General features: G+C 38.7%; 1 protein-coding gene across 1 annotated transcript; it reads left to right on the top strand.

Moving 5' to 3' along the window:
• Positions 1–838: 838 nt before the first annotated feature.
• On the top strand, positions 839–24,372 carry INPP4A (inositol polyphosphate-4-phosphatase, type I, 107kDa; the record flags this gene model as incomplete). Its single annotated transcript, XM_009865083.1, has 16 exons — positions 839–899; positions 3,309–3,527; positions 4,326–4,370; positions 5,673–5,791; positions 5,907–6,023; positions 7,066–7,145; positions 9,664–9,775; positions 10,696–10,786; positions 11,447–11,594; positions 15,333–15,463; positions 15,809–15,913; positions 16,672–16,780; positions 18,691–18,708; positions 21,266–21,449; positions 22,799–23,017; positions 24,099–24,372. Coding segments are annotated over exons 2-16 (1,858 nt in total), but the record flags the coding sequence as incomplete, so codon positions are not given.
• Positions 24,373–26,348: the final 1,976 nt, after the last annotated feature.

The following is a 26,348-nucleotide window of genomic DNA, read 5'->3' as shown; positions in this document are numbered from 1 at the left end:
ACCATTGACTATATAGAGAGCTTGGGCAGTGAGTTGCGATCAGATACCTGCCTCCTGTGCAGTTTAGCTGAGATAAAACCTATTCCATAAGTGATAAGAGCTCATACCTATGTTCTTAAACAGTCCTGGGTAGTTGGTAGGGCTGGTGATAAAATCAAAAACTCAGCTGGACTTCACCATCTCTTTTATTGTAATATCGTGTACAAGGCAGGTCTTAAAAGGTGTAACCTATTAATGCAAATGAAGCCACTAGTTAACCTATAATATATTTAAAAATAATTCACTTTTCCTGTTGGCTTCTTGCTAGCTGTTCATAGAAGCCCTCCTTACATGGTAATTTCACCCAGTGCAGAAAGAACCCTACATCCTGATCTTTTGAACTTCTGTATTTTGACACAGGGGCATTATAACTCTTCCAAAGATCAAAATTTTGAACTTTTAACTGTAGAAAACAAGCGTAGTAACAAATGCTATCTCATACTCAGCATATATGCATTCCTTTTTCTTGACAGCACCCAGCCTTTCAGTAAATATGATAACATACGTTTCTTGCAGCTATTCTACCCACTCACCAAATGCTGGCCTGCAGTCGGTCCTTTTCAGCATAAGCTTATTTCTTTGGGCTCTGGCTCTGACTGGCTATTCCTATGACTAGTGTTGGTTGAGATCCAGCAGAGGATCATATGCCTTTTCTATTTTCAGTAAACTTTAATGTGAGAGCTAGTAATCAGAAGTTAATTTGTAGTTAATGTGAGAATGGTACCTGCCCGTTGGTTGTGATTTACACTGTTTAAAAGGATTGATTGTGTATGCTGATTGTTTTGTTATTTTTTTAGATGTGGACTTAAGTGATGTTATGATATGCAGAATCCCTCCACACATGAGGAGAAGAGCCCTCTGTAAGTATGATTAGTGTAAGTAAATTTAAAATGCACCATTAGGTGAGAAATTTATATTGCAATTTAAATGAACAGTTGAGAACTTAGAGAGCCTTGGAAAATTATTATGCTCAGTAATATTTAAATAGAAATAGCTTCAAAACACAGAAAATAATCTGTTTTGACTTTTCAAGAGCTGACCCTTTTTAAGGATGTCAGCAGCTACAGAGATTTTAGCTGAAAAAAACTTGACTCTATAACCTACCTGGTGTGTGACCTGTACTTATGTGAAAATGTTAGTTGTTCTCTAATAAGGTGTTTGCAGGATTTGGGGAAAGGCGCAATGGCATCCTGTCTAAATCTCTGCAAGTACGTTTTACAGTTGTTCTCGTTCATTAGGCAGTTAGATTTACTGGACTTAAAAGCCATTAAACGTCACATTACATAAAGAAGAAACTCAAGAAAATAAATTGCTGAAAAAAGGGAAAAAATTATGATAATGGGAAGACTTCAAACTAGCAATGATTTTTGGTGAAAGTTTTATTTGATCAAATCTTAGGATATTCAGTACTATTTGAGAAAGACTCATGATTCACAAAATACCTAACCACTTAAACATTAAAAAAATAATAATAAAAAAAGCCTTTTTGCTGTGAGTGATCAAATTTTGGAACAACCGTAACCTCTGTGACCAGAGAGGTGCCTTCTTGTCGAAAATCAACTGGACACAGTCCTGAGCAACTTGTTAGTGGTGACCCTTCTTTTGAGCAGAAGGGTTGTATTGGGTGAGCTCAAGAGATCCATTCCAACCTCAACTATTCTGTGATTCTGTATGAATTGAAAAACTGTCTAATTTTTAGACATAATAAATTTTATCTGTAAGCAGAACGTTGTTTTGTTATACTGTCACTGAGTTTCAAAGCTTTTGGGGATGGAATGTCCAGACCTCTCAATTTCTGCTTGTTTCACTCAAGAATTCCCTTTTTTCTTATTTGGAATTGGCTTATGACATTCTAGTGTATAAACCTGAGCTAAAGCACCCCGAAGCAAATTATTCGTTCTGAGTGACAAAAGACTGGCTCATCTGATGGACATGGCCTAAATTCCTTCCCCCCTAGAATGAGTTCCGCATTTAAAAATCTTATTCCTAAGGTCATGCAGGGTTTGTATTTAACTGAGTTGTCTTAGATGCTTAACTTGCATCTGAATTTCAGATGTCCAGTGAACAAGTGCTAGTTAAGATGTTTTGAGACAGGGAAATTCTTTTGAAATCCTCCAGAGGGAGATGCTGACTAGTTAAATTCAGAGATGGAAGTTGGGCAGGCTCATTGTTCCTTTGGAGGCCTTCAGACAGTTTTAAAATGCCAAATTAAAACACAAATAAGAGCTAGATGTTTTATTTAATTAGAATGCATCTTGCCCATTTTTAGGTCCATTGACCTAGAAGGAAGAAACATATGTTTCCATTATGCAGCATGGTTCAAATGTTTTGTAAAATGAATGAGGGGCTGCTGTGAAAGTATTAAGTCACTGTATTATTTATTACCTTGCAGATTTATAAGATTTTACTCCCAATCTCACTTCCTAAATGAATGAAGTTTGCCATAGTATTATGAAATGGATACAGAAGTTCCGCTGCAGTGCTAATTTGGCTGACAAAAGGAGCACTCAAATTTATCACCCAAACCAAAAGCACCACATTTAACAACATGACCAAATTATCTGCAGGCTGTGTGTTTCTTTCCTACTGTAACATTTTGCTTTATAGGCATTGTGAAGGGAAGAACAACTGCCATGGGTGTCTGTAGATTGATAAAGTGTAGGGTGAAGGAGAAGCGCAGACGCTGCCATGTGGCACATCAGCACGCCTAGCGTTTTTGCTTTTTCTTTCCATCACTATCCCAGAATTTCAGCCTCACTCTAGCCCTGTAGGTTTTATTTATAGTTTTCAATATCCCTTTCTCATGGCAGTAGAGCTGGAACAACACAGTGTGCAGACATTAACAACATTTCCTGCCCTTTTGTTCTGCCGACACATTGTCCCTTTGTCCTTATCCCTTGTCCTACCTCTGCAGAGAGAGGCCCCATCTGACAAATTTACTTGTGCTCCCCAGGGATTATGAAAACGAGGAAACTTCATTAAGGATGGTTTAATAACTTAGACAAAAGAGAAGAGCAGCTGGTCTGTTAACGAGTCTCAACCCCCATTCTCTGACAGAAGAGCCTTTCTTACACGTGGTACAGTCTTCAACAATTTGCAGTAAAATACTACAGATGTACGGTTCATATGAATTAAGTTACTGTGCATTGGATCTGCCTTGAGCGTTTTATTTGAATGACCTGAGGCAATTTTCTGGCAGTAGGGTTGCTGTTGTTAAAAAGAACAGTAGCTAAATTATGGCGTATGTTTTTGCTCTCTGTATTGCTTAGCGTGATAATGTTAAAGGAATAGCAATTGGAGACAACCTGCTGCACACTGCTACTCTGTAAGACAAACATCAGCAAAGCCGAGCAGCCAGAGGAGAAGGGTTCTTCATGACAAAATGACAGCAAGAGAACACAGTCCCCGCCATGGTGCAAAATCCCGCACTGTGCAACGGGCCTCCACAATTGATGTCACCTCTGATATGCTAGGCCTTTCTCTAACAGGTAGGTACCTTGGTGTCAGCTCTTGCTCTCTTGCTTCTTTTAAAATCTACCTTGTACTAACATTGGTTTTTCTTTTATATGCTAGAAGATTCTGATGTGTCTGGTTATCTCTAGGGAATGAGATAAAGGAATTATACTAAAATATTAAAAAATCTTAACCACACCATTTTTAAAATAGACAAAACATTAAAAAGGGAGAGTGAAGAAAAAAGAGAGAAATTAAGCCAGATTTTGTGCAGTTATGTTTGTCAGTCAAAAATAAGCAACAGGAGAAGACAACAAAAGAATGTCAAGGTCTAGGAAGAGTCTTGGCAACCTCCTTGTTTGACATTGCATAAAATTTTCAAGAGTGTTCAGGGGGCTGAGAATTATCTCCATCATCTATCATGGTGAGTAAATTAGGATTTTAACCCCCAGAGACTTTCTTTGATTAGTGAGAGAGACAGGTACTTTCAAACTTCTCCCTATTCACTGATCCCAGAGGAGACATATCTGATTAATCCTGTTGTTTTCTACTGAGATTTGGCATTTTATATTCTCATATTCCATATAATCATGCATAGTTTTACATATTTTAACATGTTTTATAAAATTATCATCTCAGGTTTTCCAGTTCTTTTTTAGGTACCAAGGATTAGCTAATAAATATTTTAAATACCAGTCATGGATCATTGAATAAAAAATACTATTTTTTTCTGTAAAATTTAATTTCTTTCTCTGTATGACTGCAGATTCAGGAAAGGGTTCAAAAGACAGCAATGTTTGGCTAATCTTGTGTTAATTTTTTCTGATTTACAGGAAACATTCAGGACCCAGATGAGCCAATTTTAGAGTTCAGTTTAGGTAGGCTTAGTGATTTTTATGCTAATTTCAGTGATGCATGGTATTGAGTATGCGTGTGGTTCTTAAATTGTTGATTTTGAAGTGCCTTTCATATGCTAAGAATTGAAACTTTGCTTTGATTTTTATGGAGATATGTACAGTTTTCTTGCTGCCTGTACAGTATCTTTTGATAAGCAGCCAGCAGTTTGATTTTGTCATGTTTTTAAAATTCTGTAATTAAAACATCTCTCCCATAAATTTTTTTAAATGTTTATTTTGTTTATGTGAAGATACAATGAAACTGTCTTCAATCTCAGTATGTCAACAGTTCAAGCCTTCAAGCAAAGTGAAGATTTGCCTGAAACACCATTTTAGGACAGAATATTTTCTAAGAGTTACCGACTATTACACACACCATCTTTCTCGTAGTCTTTACTGTCAAGTGATTATGTGAGATTTGAACAAGAAGCTTGTACACTGACTCACCTCACTTGAAGAACAAGTAAAAAGTATTTTCTTCATGGAAATTCATTTCATGTTTTCAGCTGCAGTATGATTTTCTTGGCTTAATAGGTGGTTAGTAGTTGTAAGGTTATGCTTTTAACATTATGTTTGAAATGAAAAATTAGAAAAATTTCTCAGATATGTGTAATTCTGTTATGAATAATAATCTTAACAAGAACTCTTTAGACCTTAATAAGATTCTTTAAATATTTTCAGATAAATTAAAAGTATCTAGAACAACAAAACTTTTTAGTGTATGTTTAAATGTTTTGCTTGCTCAGGTAAATTTCAGAATTAACTTTCTGCATCTGGCTGAAGCCGAGCCAGACAATGCTGTTGTAGCCTGTATCTGGCTAAATACAATTTGGCTCTGAAGTTTAATGTAATTGTGTAGAGTCACTCAGTGAAATTTTTGGTAGTTGTCTTCCATGGCAAAATGCCATTTGGTAATGGGATTAATGGAGCATGACTTCAAATCAAATGCAGCCGTGCTCATGAGATTCCCAGAGGAAAACCTGTGCATGTACGCTGTTCTAGTGAGCTATACCAAGGGGGGCGGATAGGCAGGTGTTAAAGGAGAACAAGTTAAATTACAGATTTACAGCTTGGGGATAAACCCATCTGACTGCACATCTACTGTTTACGTGCACAAAGGTGAGTGATGTCTGTCTTTATAGTGTGGCAGTAGAATGGTTATTATTAGCCCTTCACAGCTATATTGCTCAGGGTGCATAATATGCTTCTATAAAAATGTAGAGTCTTAGAGCAATATGAAAAAGATCCTGAATCTAAATTTATTTATCTATTGCATACCTAAAGCTTGCAGTGAGCTGCTAACTCCATCGCTAGATCGAAAACCAAATAGTTTTGTAGCAGTGAGTGTAACTACACCACCTCAGGCATTCTGGACGAAGCATGCACAGACAGAAATTATTGAGGTAAGTGGTGAGGTACTCCTGGATTAGATTTAAATTCAAAGTTAACACAGGAAGCATTTCTTCCTAATGAATATCACCTTGCATTAATTTTTGCCTTTTTTGTTTATGATTACAGGGAACAAGTAATCCTATCTTTCTAAGCAGCATTGCCTTTTTCCAAGACTCTCTTATCAATCAAATGACACAAATCAAACTCTCCGTGTATGATGTCAAAGATAGATCTCAGGGAACAGTAAGTTTTCCTTTTTTTGTTGCCTGTCAGTGTGGAGCAAGGAAATTAGAGGCAAGAAGATAAAATCAGTAACTTTTGTGAAAGAAAGCAAAGGGGTAGCAAGTTTGATCCTAAGGAAAACCAGATGGGTAGGGGAAGGAGGAATAAAATGTGAGATGGACTTGGCCGAATAGGGAGCATTGCCAGTTTTCTCAAATAAGCTTGTCTGCAGCAAGCTTGGGAACCACTGATTTAAATTAGAAGGTCCTGTCGCTTATTCTCTTACGCTCTAGGCCTTTTTACTGCAGTAGATAGTGAATGGGATCCAATGCCTCTAGCCTGTTCCAAAATGTTGGGACTGTTGGCCCAGTAATGAAACAGTCCTTCTGAACAGAGCTGCTAAATTCCATAAATCACCCTGCCCTGTTGCCTTAGTGATTTTGTTCAGGGCTAAGATTTATTCCCTTACTGAAGTAAATTTAAGTGCCAGCCATCCCATGTAACTACTTGAATTTGTGGGCAACTCAGACCGTTTATTCTCAGACCGTTGCCTGGAATACCGTGTCAGGCCCCACATGTCTGCTTTCCCATGGCTTCCTCAGGGGCAGCAGAGCTGTCCCTCTCTGTACAGCGCTCCATGGGGAGGCTCTGAGGAAAAGGAAATACCTCCGGTGGTGGTAAGTTCTTCAGGAAGAGGCAAGTTTTGGTCAGAGAAGCACTATGAAGTGTTGACCTTGTCAGTCTGAGCCTCATTTCGTCATTGCTTTCAGTGTTCCTGTACTGCTAGGCCTAAGCTTGCACATATTAGGGTACCTCCGTTCAAATCCTGGAGAAAGAAAAATGCTTATTGTACTCCAGCAGAAAAAGTACTTTTGATAAACTACCAAACTTAGTAAATTTTAAAGTCTATGAATTCATTATGTATATGTATATGTATATGTAATTATATTTTTTCTTAGACTTTTGTGCATAATAATTGTATTTTGGAGTTTTGTGCTGTGAAGAAAGCCTTTGTTCATTGTAAAAGTAAATAATTACAATTCCGTTACTCATCTTCTTTCAGATGTATTTATTGGGTTCTGGGATGTTCACTGTAAAAGAACTTCTTCAGGAGAAGAGTCACAGGTTGCACTTAACACTAAGGTTTGTAATATTCTCCTCCATTTAGGAATTAATTCTTGAAATCATCCTTAAGATATGATGAAAACTGTTTGGTTGGTTTTTGTAGCTTCAGGCCACTATTAAGGAAAAACTATTTTAGGTTGCGTGATAATTAAACATATAGAACAAGACCTTTCCAACATGATGAAAAATGTTAGACATTGATTCTAGTTCTACAAGTCAAGAAAGTGTTGTCAAGATCAATTTCATTTTTGTGCATTTCATCCTATCACCTCGGCATTTGTGTCTGTGGAGAGTGGCAAAAGAGCCTGTGATGGGGAGAATGAAAGCCACTTAAAGAGAGCGTTATCTTAGCAGTTTGGAATACCTTGACTTAGGTAAACCTAGGCTTGATTTACTATTTCAACACCCACCTAAATTGTATATTTATCAATATAATAGACTAGGAATAGGAGGAGTCACATTACAGCAACATTGATTGATGTAACTTTCTAGTTTAATTCATGCTGGAAACTTTTGTGGAAAGAACGTGACCCAGGAAGGAATGAAAAAGATGGTATGAGTCTAATAGCAATCCTTAAGGTAGTAGCTCTAATCATAGGAATCAAACCACATTCTTGAAAGCCAGTATGGGACAAAGTTAAGTAGAAGACTGGAGAAAAATGAAGAAAGCAAAGAGCAATTAAGGAAAGAGAAATCTGATATGTAAATGCACATTGTAGTAGTATGTGTTGAAAGTACAACAGGCATCCCTATCAGAGAAGGTGTGGGGAAGTCAGCTGTTGGTGGTATCAGCATAGTCAGCACTAGAGACAGTGACTGTGATGACCTTGCAGAAATTTCTTAGCCCAGAAACAACTGAAAAAATATGAGCAAAGCCTTTCACGCTAAGAGAAGAGATAGTTCAGCTTTTCCGCAATGTGTTGTGAAGGAAAAGTTGTCATGATTTAGCAGAAGAGAACGGATGAGGGAGCCGAGACAGAAAAGGCACCGGAAGTATGGTATTGGTAGTGGGTAAAATAGTCTAATTTATCATAGGTGTGAAGATGAGGATGTTTTGAGGAAGATGAAAAGAAGAGAAGTATGATGGTGGGAGTTTCATGGTTGTGTTTTAGACATGGCTATTCTGTTGGAACAGGTTGCCCAGGAGGCCCCATCCCTGCAGACATTCAAGGTCAGACTTGATGGGTCTCTGGGCAACCTGATCTAGGTAAAGCTGTCCCTGCTCACTGCAGGGGGTTGGACTAGATGATCTTTAAAAGTCCCTTTCAACTCAACACAACCTATGATTCTCTTATTACTAAGTTGAAAATGGATTTTATTAAAACTTTCTTGTTTTGGTATCGAGTATATTCTCATTATCAATGTTTATGAATACTTGTATGTCTTCTCATTGTCATGTAACCCCTTGGATGTATAAGCTGGATGCTGAGAAATGTCTTTAAACATCCTGCATGATTTGGATACCTAAGCCTTTTCTTATACTTACTTGTGTGCTTATTTCTTCTTCTTCTCCGGTATTGCCTATTCCAGAGATTATTTTTTTTTCTTAGTGGTAAACAACAATCTTAAAATATCATTTACAATCTATCTTAAAATAACATCATAAAGTCTCTGCCGAAAGTGCTGTGTTTCAGGAGTGAGACAGAATAAATGACAGCTGTGGTAGATCTGGGTACTGGTGTGTGTTTAAAGACCAGGAGGATTAGAGCTTTTACGCCACTTGATTCTCTTTCTCTGACTCCCTCCCTCAGTCACTTGTTGATATGGTGTCAACTTCCCTCCCCAGCAGGGAGATGGCTGCTGGTCTGGGAACGTGGGACAGAAAGTGGTGTCACTTTGTGCTGTGCAGCTCCTCGACTGTTAGTGTCCAGGTCACTGGGTGTCTCTGGCATTTGTTGCCTCACAACTTCCTGATTTCCAAGATCTTCCTCCACCTCAGGGATCTTTCCTCTGTTGAGCATCTTCACCTTCTTCTTCCAGACCACTTCATTTCAGAATCCTTTTTAGCATCAGCTTTTCTTTGGAATGTCAGGTCCCCAGTTGTCCCAATCTAAATAGTGTATCTGCAGAAGCACAGGATGCTATCAGCTTTCTGACTGGTGGCTTTGAATGACTTCTCTGTTAAGCGGAAGATTTGGGATGTGCTACTTCTCTTTAGTTCACATATTATCAAAACTTACCAGCATTCACACGCACAGGCACACACTATGTCAAATTATCTGCTACATGTTAATATTCACAGTTTAAGCTGCCTCTGCCTGCAGGAGGCTGATTGTGAAATGTGAACTCTTTCTGGTTTTATAGAAGTATTGAAATCCATGCATGGTTTTAGGTTGCCTTGAGTTAGGAGCTCTGTACAACGAGGGGAGCATTTTCCTGTTGGAATAACACTTTGTAAAATATGTAAAATGAAGTTGAAAAGCTTCCTATTTGAAATGCTCATTAAGTTTGAAGATTAATAGCCTTTTATAAGTGTTCCCTTGTTGATAAACAGGTCCACCTCCAAAAAAATCTCAAGGCAGAGTGTTTGTTGCAGGTCGGCTGAAAGTGACCGTGTAGGTAACATTACAGTTATTGGATGGCAAATGGAGGAAAAAACTGACCAAAGGCCTCCAGTGACAAGGTCACCTGATACAGTTAATGGAAGGGTGAGTATTGTATAAAATTCAGAAAAGCGCGGATTTATTGCCAGCATTGAAATAAGCTAGGCCGACACCTGCTGTCTGCTTTCCTGCCCATCTTGATGTTTAGTAGTGCTTTACAATTTCAAAATACTGTAAAGAACAGCCTAATCCCCTGAAGCAGTTGTATGTTTTGTAGGGCTCTTGGTGCTCATGCTTGGGGTTAAAAGTCCTGGGGAATATTTTAGTTTACAGTTAAGCTTTAGCTTCAAGGGCTTATGCCCTTCATCAGAATAGGCATGTGGTGCTGTACATTGGTGCCCTTGGTGCATTGATAACCAGTTTCACAAAGATATAGTAATCTAGTTCACTTGGTGAATTGGAAGATGGCATTAAGCAAAGCTGCAATGGGGATGCTCAGGGAATTTCCAGAATTTTAATGGGAAACTTAAAAAGATATTAATAAAACTGAACATGTCACTTCAATACTCTATTTATTTTTTTATCCACAAATTTTGTCTTATAACATATATTTATAGTCCTTTCTCAGCCTATATTTAATTCTGTAAACCTTATGTTCTGAATATCTTGGTGATAACTGCACTCATATTTGTGCATCTCAGTCACGATATGGATTAGTATCACCTTATATCAAGCCAGAACTGTAGCTGCCACATACTGATGCAATACTTTTAAGGACTCTGGAGCTATGCTAACATGAAGTACTTGAAGGGCTGGATGAAACCTTTTACAGCATTTTGAACTGTTCAGTAGAAATAAATAAGAATGCTTAGATTTTTTCTACAGTAAACATATTTGAAATAGTTATTTTAACCACGTGTTGTGTTGAATATTCCTTTCAAGTCGGTGCAATAGGGTCATCACTGCATATTGCCCTGGAACTGAGGTTTTATTCTTTACTATTTGTGGGTTTTGTTTTTGTTTAGATGGTGTTGCCAGTTGATGAAAGTTTGACAGAATCTTTAGGAATCAGATCCAAATATGCTTCGTTACGGAAGGATGCACTACTGAAATCTAGTAAGTTGCTGTGGGTTGCAACAAGTAAGCTTTAGGCATCAGTAAAAGCTAATCTCTTGCTGCCTGCCTGTGGCCCCAGGGTGCTTAACCAGATGTTTCATTTGAATAGGAACAGGCTACTGATTTAGCAGCCTTTGAGGGTCATACAAGAATAAATTATTTTGTCATCTGCAATATGTTGTGCAGTAAAAACAGCAGAAGCAAACTTTTGACATTAAGTTGACCGTAGTATAAAATTTTCCATGCAATTTGCTAGTCTATTCCTAAGCAATCATTGGGAGGGAAGGGGAGGAACAGAGGAAAGCAGTTGCTTTAAAAAAGAAAGTTCTTGAAGAAGGGTTAGTTTTCCAGCAAATGATTACATGTGAGAACAATGCACAGTGTGTGGGGGTTAAAAAAAAAGTATTTCAGAAGTTGAATATCTATTTCATTTCCTTACTGGTGTTTTAAATCATTTGGAGACTTTTCCTGCAAACGCTAGAAGAATGGTCATTGTGGAATGACCATGCTTGGAAAAGTTAGACTGATGCCTGATTAAACAAGATCTGTAGAGCAGTGTGTTACAGCATGGTAGTGAAGTGATGCCATTTACTTTAAAAAAGGAGAGTCTTTGTACATTTAAACTCAAACCCTGTGCTTAAATGATTTTAATTCCATAAGTATTTGGTGGCGCCATTTGCCGAATGTATCGCTTCCCAACCACTGATGGAAACCACTTGAGAATCTTGGAGCAGATGGCTGAGAGCATCCTGTCTCTGCACATCCCCAGGCAATTCGTGAAGCTGCTTCTAGAAGAAGACGCAGCCCGGTGAGTTCACATCAGTTTACACATGCAGTTGTACAACAGCAACGGCTGTTACTGAGTTACCGAGGAATATATCTGTGTCAATGCATAGAGGCACTGCAGAAACATAATACAAGCAGCAAGCTGCTGGCCATACAGTTACAGGGTATAAGATTTCATGGCAGAGTATAGAGTTTGGGCTTGATCATATGGCAGTGGGAACATACAGAGGTGCTGATGGGAGACTGTTGATGACCCAGTGAACGCTCTGGATTGTGCCGCAGTTAGCTGTGCTTTGGACTTACCTGTTCCTCTCACAAAAGTAGTGATAAGGCCACAGAATATGGCCTCAGTTGTGAGACTCTCTTAGGACTGTCACATTATCTTTTTTATATATAAATATATGCACACTTTGATTTTAAACTTAGTTTAGTTTTAATATAAAGAGGAAAATGAGATTGAATTAAAAATAAAGCATAACTCTATGTTTCATAGGTGGGGGGAAGTCTGGATAGATGAGACAGTATAAATGAAAGAGTAATAACTCCGCCTGCTGTGGATTTTGAGAGGGGAGTAGAGAAAACACAGAAACCATTTGAGTGGAATGAGTAATTAGAGTAGCAGAGAAGAAAAATATGAACCACTTTGAAGTTGATCCCTGAAGAAGTCAGTTCCCTTCTGTGCTATGAAACCAAAACAAAGATAGATGACAGGAGCGCTGACTCTACTCAGTGACCTAAGAGATGTCTTTGCGAGTCAGAAGAATAGGTTTGAACGGAAGAGAAACAGAATGGAAACGGGTAAAGTGAGACACTCTAGAACACCAATGACTTTTTCTCATTTTAGGAGGTGGGAGGGAGAAGAAAATCTTTAAGCATTTGGTAGGTTTATTCTGAATTTGCTTCTTCTTGAAGCAATTAATTCTCTTCCAGACAGCATACTCATTTATGAGTTTTACTTCCCTATATTCGTGGGCTATGGTTTGCAAACATAGTGGGTTTTGTATCCTTTGTTAAAGCCAAGATTGGGATGGGAAAAGAATTTTAGCTATATTTTTGAGCATTAGGTTTTTATTTTGTCTGTATTTGAATCCACTCCTAGAGACCTAACTAAGCCTGATCTTAACTGAAAGTAAAACTATCTATTGCCATCATTATCCTGTATTCACACATTTAAATTCCTTGGGGATATTGTGAAAGCAAATCATGTGTTACTCATGGCAGAAGCCACTGTTTTTAGGTATTTTCATATTTTGCAAAAATGATAAATTTTCACAGGAAGATAGTAACTTTTTGTAACATATGGAAAAAACTAATGCATGACATGACTAAGTTTCTGAGGTTCAGACTGATTTTTAATTTATTTTTTTTCTACTGTTGAGTTTTAGTTTAGTGACATGCACTTAAAAGGTTAGACTCTCTAGAGTGAATGCTGTATCTTACCTAACTGTCCTGCAACAGCCTTGATGGAGAGGGCTTGAGATATGCCATTATCATTTGGACACGGGCTGCTCGTTTATTTTAAGTCTTTGTTTCTCTACAGCTTTCCACACTGTACATTTAAAAACACCTATTCATTATATGCTACAGTCATAGTAATGTAAAGAGCTGGCAAGCTTGCCCATAAGCTTTGATGGATGTAGTTTAAGGACTTGAAGATAGTAAGAGAAGAATTTAGAGTGAATGAGGTAAAGAAAATGTGGCTTTCTGTAAGGCTGTGGACAGTGAAGTTTCTTAAGGTGTTGGCCATGAAATGTGACCATTCAGAGGCTCTTACTACAATCATATAGCAATCAATGGATAAATATAATGTACAGTTACAGGTTAATAACAGCCCAGGTGATTGCTAATTCAGCTTTCTATGCTCTGAATTGCATGGCTCAAAGGTAAATATGACTTTTGTGTAATAACAAGAAAGACTTCCTTTTCTCTGTTCAGTTGAGATGGCCCTCAGTGACATGCAGTCACACTTTTCATCCAGAGGATCTCTCAGATTTGGCCAAGCGCTCTTTTCTCTGTTCTCTGTGCTGCAGCTCAGAGGAATGCCGGACAGCCACACAAGCACAGCTGCTTCCGTCTTAACATCCTGGTGACTTTTAAAATGTCCTTGGAAATCACAACTGTTACATCTTACATAAACCTCTTCTAAGCCAGAGCTCTTTGAAAGGAAATGTCTAACCTGGGGATATTTTGACTACCTAATTATTTATGGCATGCACATCCCCTTAGACCTATGAGACAAACAAGTAAACTTGAAGTGTTAAGCTGTGAATGTACTTCAGGATGACCTGGGCTTGGAGGCATGGTTAGTTTTGAGCCAGGAGATTGACAAGGTAGTCATAATAGCATTTGATGCAAAAGCAGTTTACAAGAGGAAACTGCAAGTGTCTTTTTTCCAAGTCACTGACAAATAATAGTTTACACTGTCGCCTACTGGCAAATTAATCTGATGATTTTCTTGGAAATCTGCTTCCTTCTGATAATATCCTAAAAAATGCGGAGGGGGAATTGTTCTGTGAAATGTTGTCTTAAATTATATACAGGCATTTGATTAAAAATATGGATTGGGGATGTTGAGAGAACTGCAAAAAGAACTGCTGGATCCTTTTGGCCAATGATTGTTCTGCCTTTTCTGTGGTAATATGCTGTGGAAGTGTCTGGTGTTGACTTGTTTACATTTTCCTTTCTTTGTTTGTTCCAAATAATATCTTAATCCAAGAAGACAGTAATACAAGCAGAATGTGAAATATGCTGAATATTTTCCCAGCAGCATTTTTGGGGAACACTGTGTAACAGAATTGTGACTGATAACCTAGCGATTGGGGTGCAATGGGAAGGCCAGACGTTTTCTGTTCACATCTAAGGGTACCCAGTTGTCCTTTATTCCACCTATGGTGAAACCTGAATGCCTAAAATCTGGAATCTTGTGGTTGAAGGGTTTGTTGGCTCATCTTTTGTCTCCCCAGACTCTTGTTAGTGTTTAACCTCCCTGCCTGGCCTTCTAAACTGTTGTGTAGATATCTGGCACAGATACAGTTAGAAGCTGGAGCATAGGAGGTTCCACAAAAATATTAGGAAAAACTTTTTCACTGTGAGGGTGACAGAGCACTGGCACAGGCTGCCCAGGGAGGTTGTGGAGTCTCCTTCTCTGGAGACATTCAAAACCCGCCTGGACACGTTCCTGTGTGACCTACTGTAGGTGATCCTGCTCTGGCAGGGTTTGGACTAGGTGATCTTTTGAGGTCCCTTCCAACTCCTAACATTCTATGATTCCGTGATACTCTTTGTAGCTAATGCCAGAGAGGTGCTAATTTCCCACCTAAGCTCTGTCACACTTCCGATTTGAGAGACACCAAAGTTCAGTGGAGTGGCCTAAAAAGGGTCCTTATTTTCCCAAATCTCCTGACTTGATGACAGTGCCCAGCATTTGCAAGTGACCATATAGTTTGAGAGCTCCTGCAGAAAGGTGGGAAGCGTTGGTTATGACCAGCACCTGAGCCTCCTTGGGGGCGAGCACAGTATATTGTGCCTGTGAGGAACCTATGAACCTACGGACTGCTGGAGCAAAGCTGTGCTTTGGGACCTGTGTTTGGAAGCATTTCCAGTCTGATGACTACATTAGACCAGAGTAAATTGAGAATGTGTCAGCTCAGGATGGTAATACATTGACACAATGTGAAACTTGTTCTTGGTCAAGTGGGTGACGGAGCTGAACACCTTTCTTGTCTTTTTTTTTTCCCCTCTTCTTTTTTTTTTTCCCCAGGGTTTGTGAACTAGAAGAACTGGGAGAACTGTCTCCTTGTTGGGAAAGCCTTCGTCGACAAATAGTTACTCAGTACCAAACAATTATTTTAACTTATCAGGAAAATCTAACTGACCTGCACCAGTATAAAGGTGATTTTCATAATAATGTGGTACTACTCAATGGTGATAATTAGTGCTTCTCTGAAATTGGGAACTCAGAATGTTTGATAAGTAAAAAATACTATTGTTAGTTTTCCTTATTAACATTTATTGTGAGTTTGCTAACAATCTGGGAATATATATCTTCTCTTATTCATTCTCCTGTTTTACCATTAAAGTAGAGAACAATTATGAACAGTGAAGAAAGATATATCTTATTTTCTTTTCTCTGCTTTACTTTCAGCATGTAGCAAATGATGAATGAAGCTCCTTGAATGTTTTAGCATAAGCAGAAGCAGAGGGTTTTTATACTTACTTTCCTCCTGCATTTCTCAGGTCCTTCATTTAAAGCCAGTAGCTTGAAAGCTGATAAAAAATTGGAATTTGTTCCTACGAATTTACATATACAGAGAATGAGAGTCCAGGATGATGGAGGATCAGGTATTTGTTTCTTTCTCTCTTTCTTCACATTATTCTGTTACTTTTTTTTTTTTATGGATTTCCGTCCTCAACCATATAGCCAAGTTTCTACACACTACTGCTCTTTAGTACTAGCACTACTTGGAATTTTTGTAGCACCTTCTATCCTCAGATTCCAACTCTCTCTGCAAAAGAAGAGGTGTAAGTATAATTACTGCAATTCTACAGGTCAGAAAACTAGCTTCTGGAGTTAACTATGTCCCTTTCAGTCATTTTGAACTGTAGAAGAATAGCAAAGATTCTGACTGTTGTTAGTTGTTAAGCTTGTGCACTTTTTCTTGGGGACCATCATGCATGATTATGTGAAATCACACCAGTTTGTTCACATTAGGCTTGTTTCTTCGTAAATAACCTAATTTTTCCCTTCTTTTAACACTAATTCCCACTGACCATGGACACATGCTTGTCCCATGCATGCATGTGAGGGATACTGATAACGGCAAGTTTTGTGCAAAGACCAATGTTGAAGGCTTCTTACGCACTGTCGATCTTCTACATTAGAGAAGCAGAGAACTTGCGTTTGAGTATGGTTCTTTCGCCTCAAAAGTACTTGATGAGTTTCATGAGCCCCTAAACCAATTCAGTTTTCCATGTCCATCAAAACACTGGCACAAAGTTTTACAAAAATTACTTTCAGCATAGTTTTTGAATTTCCACAGTTGTTTGTCCACATTAAAGAAGACAAGCTTTCATTTGTAAGTCCTTTTTGTCCATCCCAGATCAGAACTACGACATAGTCACCATAGGAGCACCAGCAGCTCATTGTCAAGGCTTTAAATCAGGTGGCTTGCGGAAAAAGCTGCATAAATTTGAAGAGGCAAAGAAACAGTAAGTAGAAATGTTATTGTGTTAACTGTGATTGTGCCTTTTCCTCCTGGTCCATGCTCAGTGATGTGGAACATCACTCCATTCTATGGTTTTGTTACACTTCATTCAATAGTTCTACTATATGATGTGAAGATTATTTTGTATTTTTTTCCAAAGAATGAGTTGGAAAACAGTTTCCCCTTTATATTACTGTATTTGTTTGTTTATTGATGGGCTCATTCTAAGAGTCCTTTTAGTGAAATCTTTAACTTCCCTGGATACTTCTTCGTTCACTTTAAGGAATTTAAGTGTTGAATTTGATTTCTGCCTAATTGTGGATTAGAAAATTTATCTGTAGAACCTCCTCAGCAGTACTACATCATGCTTTCAACCCATTATTTTCAGGAAACTTTCAACCATCTCATAGCTTCAAGGTCCTGTGGCTGAACTCTCTTCAGTACAGAACAGCTGTGCCTGATAGGCAAATTCCTCATTGACAACTTGGGTTTGGTTCTGGGACTATTGCTGGAGGCTTTTCTGCCTTGCCTCAAGTTTTGTGCACAAATCAGGATGCCTCACTCTGCTCTGCAGGTGGGATACTTGATCTCCACAGTCCTATCTTCAGGGACTCCCTAGTGACCTCTTTATGTGCTACCATATGAGCTAGAGGAAGGGGTAGAAATTGGGAAGGTCACACATGCTAAGGGGAGAGACTGGCATGGCACTCACTTCAGCACCCAAAGAAGGGATAATGCTTCCTGGGTCTGCATTAGATGTTAGAAAAAAAGTTTTTTACAATGAGGGTGGTGAAACACTGGCGCAGGTTGCCCAGAGAGGTGGTGGAGGCTCCATCCCTGCAGACATTCAAGGTCAGGCTTGATGGGGCTCTGAGCAACCTGATCTGGTTAAAGCTGTCCCTGCTCACTGTGGGGAGCTTGAACTAGATGACCTTTATAGGTCCCTTCTAGTCAAACACATTCTATGATTCTATCATTACTTTTGCTGCATTATCAAGAGTTCAAGTAAGAGTGAGAGCATCAGGACAAGGAGTCATTGTAGTCAGGGAAAAGGAGACCTTGATAATGCCCTTCCAAAGAAAGGATTTGTAGGATTTGGAGCTGATGAGAAGAGGGAGTGACGTGGGAACCAGGCTCTGCCAACTGCAGAATTAATTTTGGCAGTGAAGCGAGTAGCAGCATCCTGTGAACATCAGTCAGATATGTACTGATAAAAAGACTGATGCAAAATATGCCTGATGTAATTATTCCTGACTTTGAGAGTGCACTAGGACAGGACTACAGGAAACTGTGAACCTGGAAACACTGTTATGCTAAGCTCACCTTTCCTGTTCTTTTGATACCACTGTTGCTTTCTGAAATAACCTTCTGTCAACTCAGCTACTGAAGTGGGCCTCACTCCTGCAATATCTAAGTTCCCATGTCGTCATCTTTTTTTTTTTTTCCTTTTTATTTTTGCCTACTTACCAAATAATTAAGCTGATCAGTGAGCCTAATTTCTGCCCAGTACTTTTTCTCTAAGCTTTATGGAACTATTCCTTCTGGATCAATAAAAACTGCAGGTTCAACATTCAAATAATAACTTTCCTTTTAAGTACTTTTATGTTATCATAAAAGCCAGTATAGTAGAACTGAAATCCATCACCTCAGTGTCACTGTTACTTCAACATCATTCAATTCTTTCTCCTTTCATTGGCAAAACTGTGCTTGGTGCAGCCACAACATTTCCCCAGAACAACATATGGGCATCTGGCAATCTGTGATTTTTTTGCATACAAGTTTAATTGTTACATACCCCCCTTGTTAAAAACATGGCTCAAAGAAGTTATTTCCTCAAACATCCTTTGTTTTGTTTTCTGCTTTTGGTATTTGCTAACAATCTGCTAATTTTATTTTGGTTTTTTGTTTTTTTAGCAGTTATGAGGAGTGTTGGTGAGTTTTCTGTTCCTGAGAGTTCTGTAGAGAGGGTTTCTGTTCTTCGGATTGGTTTATTTTTAATTTTCTTTCTTTTCTTTGGCAAAGATCTGGTGTGTTTTAAAGTGTGCAGGGCTTTTTAATGTCATGCATCATGGCATCCCTAATTGTGCTCTAAGTATTGTAGCTGCTTTATAGAACATGATGTGTGAATGAATTTAATCTCATCTGCAATGTTTGTTTGTAATGAACAGCTAGCTTCCTGGCTCTCTGATCATGAGAAGTCAGAAAACTGAAGATCAGAACACAAGTATTTTATATTTTTTCCGCTATTTCCAGTGAAAACTCTCTGGACAGAGACACTTCTCTGCCAGAGGTAGAAGATAATAAAGATAATTCCACATATCTTTAAATCTATATGGTGATAGATTGGACATGGTTAATATTTTTGTAACCCATGTCTTCATTTAAACATTTGCACTTCACTTTTGTTTATTTTTCTTTGGACTGTGATTTTCCGTGCTATGAAAAGGAAAGGTTACTTGATGGTTCAACAGCACAGACATTCTGCTCTAAATTACTCATTTTGAAGGTTGAACCCTTAATTCAGTTTGCTGATACAGTACAATGAGAGCTGTTCATTTGAAAAAGCAGTTGCAGGTTGGAAAGTAAATATATGTGAATTTACACCATAAATTTTTCCCCTTGATCATCCCAGCAAATGTTTGTGATTAAAAATGTAATAATTCTAAATAGATCTCAACATGCTGCATGGCCTTTCCTACCAAATATGTCTTTATGCATGTTAACCACACTGTCGTGGAAACAAATTGCTCAGAGGAATTGTCACCAAGATCACCGGGCAACAGAAAGCACAAATCACATACAGAGATTAATTTGCTGCATGGCGTAGCAATACTGGAGAGTGGTTGTTCTCTGCCCCACTTAAGTAGGTGACCAGAGGGACACAAAAAAGGAAACTCTTTCAAGAATCACTTCTGTTATATATATATCCTTTGAAAACAAATCCTTTGTCTTTTCTTGTAATGGAGCTTGAACAGACACTGGGATTAAGCTCCTCCCTTGCCTTAATATTAGTTAAGGGACAAGAACTGGTATTTCTGGCAAAGATTTGAAAGCACGCTCCACACAACCCTCGTGTCTTACTTCACAGACATGCTGCAAAAGTTAACAGTGTTGCTCTAGGGCTAGCCAAGGAATTCACACTCCTTGATGGCCATGACCTGAGGTAACTGTGCCTGAAAACGTAACTCCTCTCTGTGTAGTCTCTCAGCGTAGCTGTGCCCATCAAAGAGTCCTGGCATTGGTGCAAACAGCAGCTTCTTCTGCACTGTTACTGTACTGAAGCCATTAATGACTGGGAAAAAAAATTGAGTAAAATCTAGATACAATACAACTGGTGTCACCTCATGCTTGATGCCGTGTCATGAATGGGCATCACAGCCAAAGCCAATGTAAAGGCCTGATCTTTATATATAGCTTTGCTACTGGGAGGGATAAAACAGCGTATTGCTTGGCAAAGGGAAGTAGCGGATTGGTTCCCAAGAGTTAACTAGAAGCACAACCTCAGCTTAAAGTAATCTTCTAAACTAAAAGGCAGCTTTTGTGAATGGCTCTTCTTAGACAGGATTAAATCACCCTTTAGAAGTGCTATTCTCTCTCCCAGCCGTTACAGAGGGAGTCCAAGTACCTGTCTTGAACTAGATGAGTAACTTCTGTAGACAACTAAATTCAGAGAAAATAAATTATTCTCCGCCACTGCCAAGTAAGCAGTCATAGTGGAGCTTCAGTACTCCAGTATAAAGTTATGTTTTATTGGTATAGTTTATTTTCCTTACTATATGGAAAAGCCCAAATTTGGATATTAGTTTATACTGTTACAGGTGAGTTTATGCTAGAGTTGTATCATGTCCCTACTTTAGCACAGTAAGTGTGTGCTAACAGAAGCTACACTAAGTCCTTGGATTAACCTGGAGTATACTTTGGTTTTTTATATAAGATTGCTTTTGCTGGTGTAACTTGAATCACCTCTGCCACAGAGGAAATAATGTACTAGCAGAAGGATCTTTTGTGAATTCCACAGAGTTTGCATTATGGATCTGGGTGGCATTTCTGTGTTAGGAGCGGAGGTTTTCTTTTCGTGGTGCTAGCACCTATGTGATAAAACAGGCCTGTAAAGCAGGTCTCAGGGAAGTGTCTGTGTTGTAAGGAGAGGGAGAGTGGGGCAAGCTGTCTCTGCCAGCAGTGGTTCTGTATCTGATGGCAAAATCTATCGCACACATTCTTCTCAGCAAAACTGTCCCTCTGGTATACAAGATCTGCCCACAGACCCTTGGCATAAGGGATTAGTAAATCTGCACCTAAATGCTTTCAGTAAAGGCAGAGAAGGCTCTAGGATCGTGTTCCTGCTGTGCAATTGCCCACTGGCCTTTCACTGTTGATTGCTAGCTTAGGTAAATTATTGTTGTTGTCTGCCATTAATTCCCCAGCATGCCACAGTAATGTGTGTACCTCTGGACCAAATTTTCCCCTAAAATCGGTCTTTCTTTTTCAGCACTTCTACAGGTTCCCAGTCAATAATATACATCCCACAGGACATTGTTAGAGCAAAGGAAATTATTGCACAGATCAACACCTTGAAAACGCAAGTCAGTTACTATGCAGAAAGGCTCTCAAGAGCTGCCAAGGATAGATCAGCTAATGGCCTTGAAAGAACACTTGCCATCCTAGCAGACAAGGTAGGAGAATAATACTTTTCCACACTGAAATGAATGTGTTTTTTTCCTCTGTATCTATCTTTAGTAGGTTTTCTTGAAACATGTATTTTACCTTGTTCAGTGGTGTATTATAACATGTACAGTCCTTTAGAAAAAGCAAAATCAGACCAGTTTTTAAAATTCACTGCTTTTTATTTAGATTGTCTCCTACTTTTCACATTCTTGCCTTCACCTCCTCTTCAGAGTGCAGTGGAGAGCAATGTCCCCTGGTTCCATCTATTCATTAATCGTATTTCAGAATTTTGCATTCTTTGCTTTCTCTTACAACTTTTTCTCCGTAACTACCTGGTGGGTAGTTTTAACATTCCTCTGTCAAGCAGCAGCAACTGGGCAAAAGTTAATGAAACAATTCTATATTTCTCCACTGGTTAAATGAGGAATAATGCTGACATGGCCTTTGTTTAAATTATAGTAATATGAATCAGTTATTTCTTGGTGGATGCTCACAGAAACCAGACTGGAGCCACAGCTGAATACAATCTTATTTACAGGGACAAAAACCCAAATATGGTTTTACTGAGCTTTTCTACCCCTGCAGCAGATCGGAAGGTTGTAAATGGCAGTAATGACCAGTCAACTTGCCACAACTTGTCCCAGTGGAGGGGATATGCATACAACTACGCAGAGTGCAATAAATAATGTGACCCCTTGTAAATATATTATTTTTTATAATATTCACTCTAAATGAGTACAGCATGTATCACTGATCCGTGGGATTTTCTGCAGCTGGACAATGTGTATATATAAAATAGTAAGGACTTGTTTGTTGTTTTCTTTTTTTAAGAGGCCAGATACTTTTTACGTTCATGTAAACTTACAGAAATCCATTAATTACAACATGACTAAATAAGACAGGGAAGAAGTTGCACTGACTAGTGCATTTTATAATCAGCCATCCTCTTAAGTCTTGTTACAATTTCATGCAGGATGGTGGAGTTAAGCATGCTCTCTTTGGTGTGGCAGCCTTTCTGTTGGGTATAAAAATGTTTGCACATTGTCCTAAGCTTTTATCAATGGAGAGTGAAGTGCAAGTAAAGGTGAATTGCACATTTATTAGGGAAATTTTCAACAATTGCGTGGCTAATGCAGTAATACTGACTGAAAATGTGCTGTTTGTATTTTGGAATGCTTTATTGCTTTTTAAGTCTATTCTGTAAAATCATTTTAAGGGTACCTTAGAGACTCCTAGACAATGGCTGGTTTCTTTTACAGGGCGATAATTCTTTTTTCTTTCTGCGCAAGAATATAGCATAAATTGTGTATAGAATAATGAGAAGTTGTTAAAATGTGAGGTGTTTATTGCTTTGTAGACCCGGCAACTTGTCACAGTCTGTGACTGCAAGCTGTTGGCAAATTCAATACACGGGCTGAATGCTGCAAGGCCAGACTACATCGCTTCAAAAGCATCTCCAACCTCTGGAGAAGGGGAGCAAGTGATGCTGAGGAATGATCAGGATACGCTTGTGGCCAGATGGACAGGAAGAAATAGTCGATCTTCTCTGCAGGTGGACTGGCATGAAGAGGAATGGGTACGTTCACTTGGTGGAGTGGTGAATATTTTCTTCTTTTTAGGTTTTCTTTGCTGTGTTCTTTTTTTATAAGCTCTGTAACTGCTCACCAGATATTCATAGGATGACTATTTTTGGTACATTGGTCACCTAGCAAAGACACTCCCTCTAGCTTAGGCTCAGTTACTCCTTGGCATAGGCATACAAACAGACCTTCATAAATATTTCTGGATCTCCTGAACAATGGAGATTGTTACAGTAAGAGCTTCTGAAGTAAAAAACCCGACCGTGCTACAAAGGGCTCTTACACTTCTCCAAGGTAAAGCATAATTTACATCTGTTAGCTATGCAATTCAACCTTCCTGGCTTTTATCTAAATATTTAGAACTTGCAGTCCATCTGTTTTGATTATGATCAGCATTTTAAAACTGTTTGCATGAAGAATTTAAATGGTTTTCCTTACCACAGTGCCAACTGAAATGAGAATTGGGCTGTGTGTATTCTGTTGTTGTGTAATGTAAACAGAAGTGAATTAAATCTCAAAAATAATCAAGATTAATTAAAACCAGTATTAATATTGTGAAATATTAATTTAGAAATAAGATCCAATTCATTTTGGAAGTGGATCCTTGCTAATTTTAATTGTTTTGGCATACTTGGGCTTACAGTCAAACTCACAGTAATGGGATATGAATAAAGCCAATCCAGTAACGTATCTAGTAATACAATAGAGTAATTTTATCTATTATTCACTGAGTTGTATAGGGAAAAAGATGTTTGATTGTATACAATTATTATGTCAAACATGAGTTTCAAGAATAAACAACTGGAAATTGGAATGATGGTGCAGGAAGAGGCACTTAAAATGGTTTAGCAAATTTACTTAGGGAGTAGCTTTGCAGTTTGCCACACAAGTCATGTTGCTGTATATTGTTGATGTGCTGGTATATGTCATTTATATATCCAGAGTTTGTATTTGCACGAATGTAAATGCAGTAGCCCAGAGGAAACTTTGCAGAGGAATTGTGACTAGACTCGCACAGGGAAATATATTTCCAAGGGATTTGTTACTTAAATTGAGAAAGAAACGTTTTCTTTTAAGGAGAAAGTTTGGCTGAATGTTGACAAAAGTCTGGAGTGTATTATACAGAGAGTGGACAAACTTCTCCAGAAGGAGCGCTTGCAAAGTGACAGCTGCGAAGATGTTTTCCAGTGCGACATCAGCTGTACTAGTAAGAAAGGTAATCGGGACACTCGTGCCTACTGGATAAATCCAGAAGATTTAAATGAGACCTCATCATCCTCACCACCTTCATCATCCTCACCACCACCTTCATCCACACCATCCTGTGCATGCCATTCCCTCAGAAAATCAAGTGCGTATGCCAGACGCTGCTTCTCACTGCTGCTCTCTTGCTGTGCGCTGGCATCATTCCTAAGCCTCCTTTACATCTTTCCACGTGTTTTTCGTTCGTTGGTGAGGTTTAGCCCTGATGTCAGGCAGAAAGGGCTGGTGGTGTGCTGGGAGCTGTGCTAAGCCCGTTACTTATTTTGAAATCCTAATCCCACTGAAATCATTGCCAAATCTACTGACGACAGGGGCATTCGATTTTCAGGCTGGGTGTTTGTTTTAAGCTGGTAAAATGGGTCTTGGGGTTAGCATGTGTCAAACGCCATCTCTGGTAGCTTTCCTGTTGGCTTCTGCTTCTTCACAGCAATCAAAGCTTATTACAGTGAACCTCTGTGAAAGATAAATAAAACGTGAGAGAAGTGCTGGTACTACTGGGCCACTAATTTCACAGCTGGGCTGCCGAAGTGTAGGAGGGGAGCCAAGCACTCCCCTTAGACTGAGCTGAGCTTCAATGAACCTACTGGAGTGTAAAGCAAGTTTTAACCCAAACTGTCAAAAGCTGTGGTGCTGATGCACTCAGTTAGTTCAGCTTCTTCTAGCTAGAAGGTAGGAATTGGTAATGCAAGCTCTCAGTGGAATAATCCTATCAAAATTTGAGATAAAGTGGCTGCTGGATTGAATCCAGCATAATGCCATGAGCATATGAATTAAATATATTCTTATCAGTTTAGGTTGACAGCTATTCTTATCAGTTTAGGTTGACAGCTTTGCAGCCGTGCGTTAAATTTTGGAGTTATATCATTTACATATATACTTACTTGACTAATTCTCACGTTCTTTACACATGATCCTTACGATTTGGCCCCTTAATAGAGCAGGTATGCCCAGCTAAACTCTGGAAAGATTGATTGGTGTTTTCATTTCTTTTTCCCTGTTTTGTCTTGTCTTTTGATGGCCCTTTGTCTTTTACATGTGTCTGTGACTTCATGTCCATCTCATTGCTAATGGTGCAGTGCAAAGTAGCACCTTAAGAAAAAGAAATCAAGAAAAAAGTTAAAATAAATATTAGTGTATTTTTGTGTAGCTTTATACATATTAAATATGGTTTGCTTAGTATCTTAAGTGACCAGGTTTTTCTAGATTAGAATGACATTTGTGTATTATAAAGGAATAGGAGAGTTGATTCTTGTTTCAGGATGTGCTCTCTGCTAATCTTTGACTAAATTTCTTCTACTAGTTTGATACCTTTAAATGTTTTTATTTCTGAGTTAGTTTACATGAAGTTTTGTATGTATTTACTTGAAAGTTTTATCAGTAAACTTCAATGCACCTTCATATGAATGATTTGAAGTTGTGGATTTTTAGCATTAAAAAGAATAGGAAAACACTGTGGTGGGTGGTATCAGCAGCTTTTCCCAAGAAAATTTGATGCTGAAAGTATCCTAGAACAATAATTTTCTTTCATTTTCAGTTGATCTTTTACATCTACTCTGGATCTTGACATACCATAAAGTGGAATTGGCCGCACTTACCTATCAAAGGTTTTGTTTGTGCCAAAAATTTTTGTAACCCTTGCCTGCTGTTCCTCCAAAGCAGGAAAAAAGTCTCAGCATTTAATCACAGAATCACAGAATGTTAGGAGTTGGAAGGGACATCGAAAGATCATCTAGTCCAGCCCCCCTGCCAGAGCAGGATCACCTGCAGTAGGTCACACAGGAACACGTCCAGGCAGGTTTTGAATGTCTCCAGAGAAGGAGACTCCACAATCTCCCTGGGCAGCCTGTGCCAGTGCTCCAACACCCTAACAGTGAAGAAGTTTTTCCTAATATTTTTGTGGAACTTCTTATGTTCCAGCTTGTATCCCTTGCCCCCTGTCCTGTCGTTGGACATCACTAAAAAGAGCCTGTCTCTGTCCTCCTGACACTCCCCCTTGACGTATTTATGAACATGAATGAGTTCACCCCTCAGCATCCTCTTCTTCAAGCTAAAGAGACCCAGCTC

The sequence above is a fragment of the Apaloderma vittatum genome, unplaced genomic scaffold (genome assembly GCF_000703405.1).
Source record: "Apaloderma vittatum isolate BGI_N311 unplaced genomic scaffold, ASM70340v1 scaffold21692, whole genome shotgun sequence".
In the NCBI taxonomy this organism is placed as follows: domain Eukaryota; kingdom Metazoa; phylum Chordata; class Aves; order Trogoniformes; family Trogonidae; genus Apaloderma; species Apaloderma vittatum.
The sequence above is the reverse complement of the archived record's forward strand: the minus strand, read 5'-3'. Positions and strand labels throughout refer to the sequence as shown.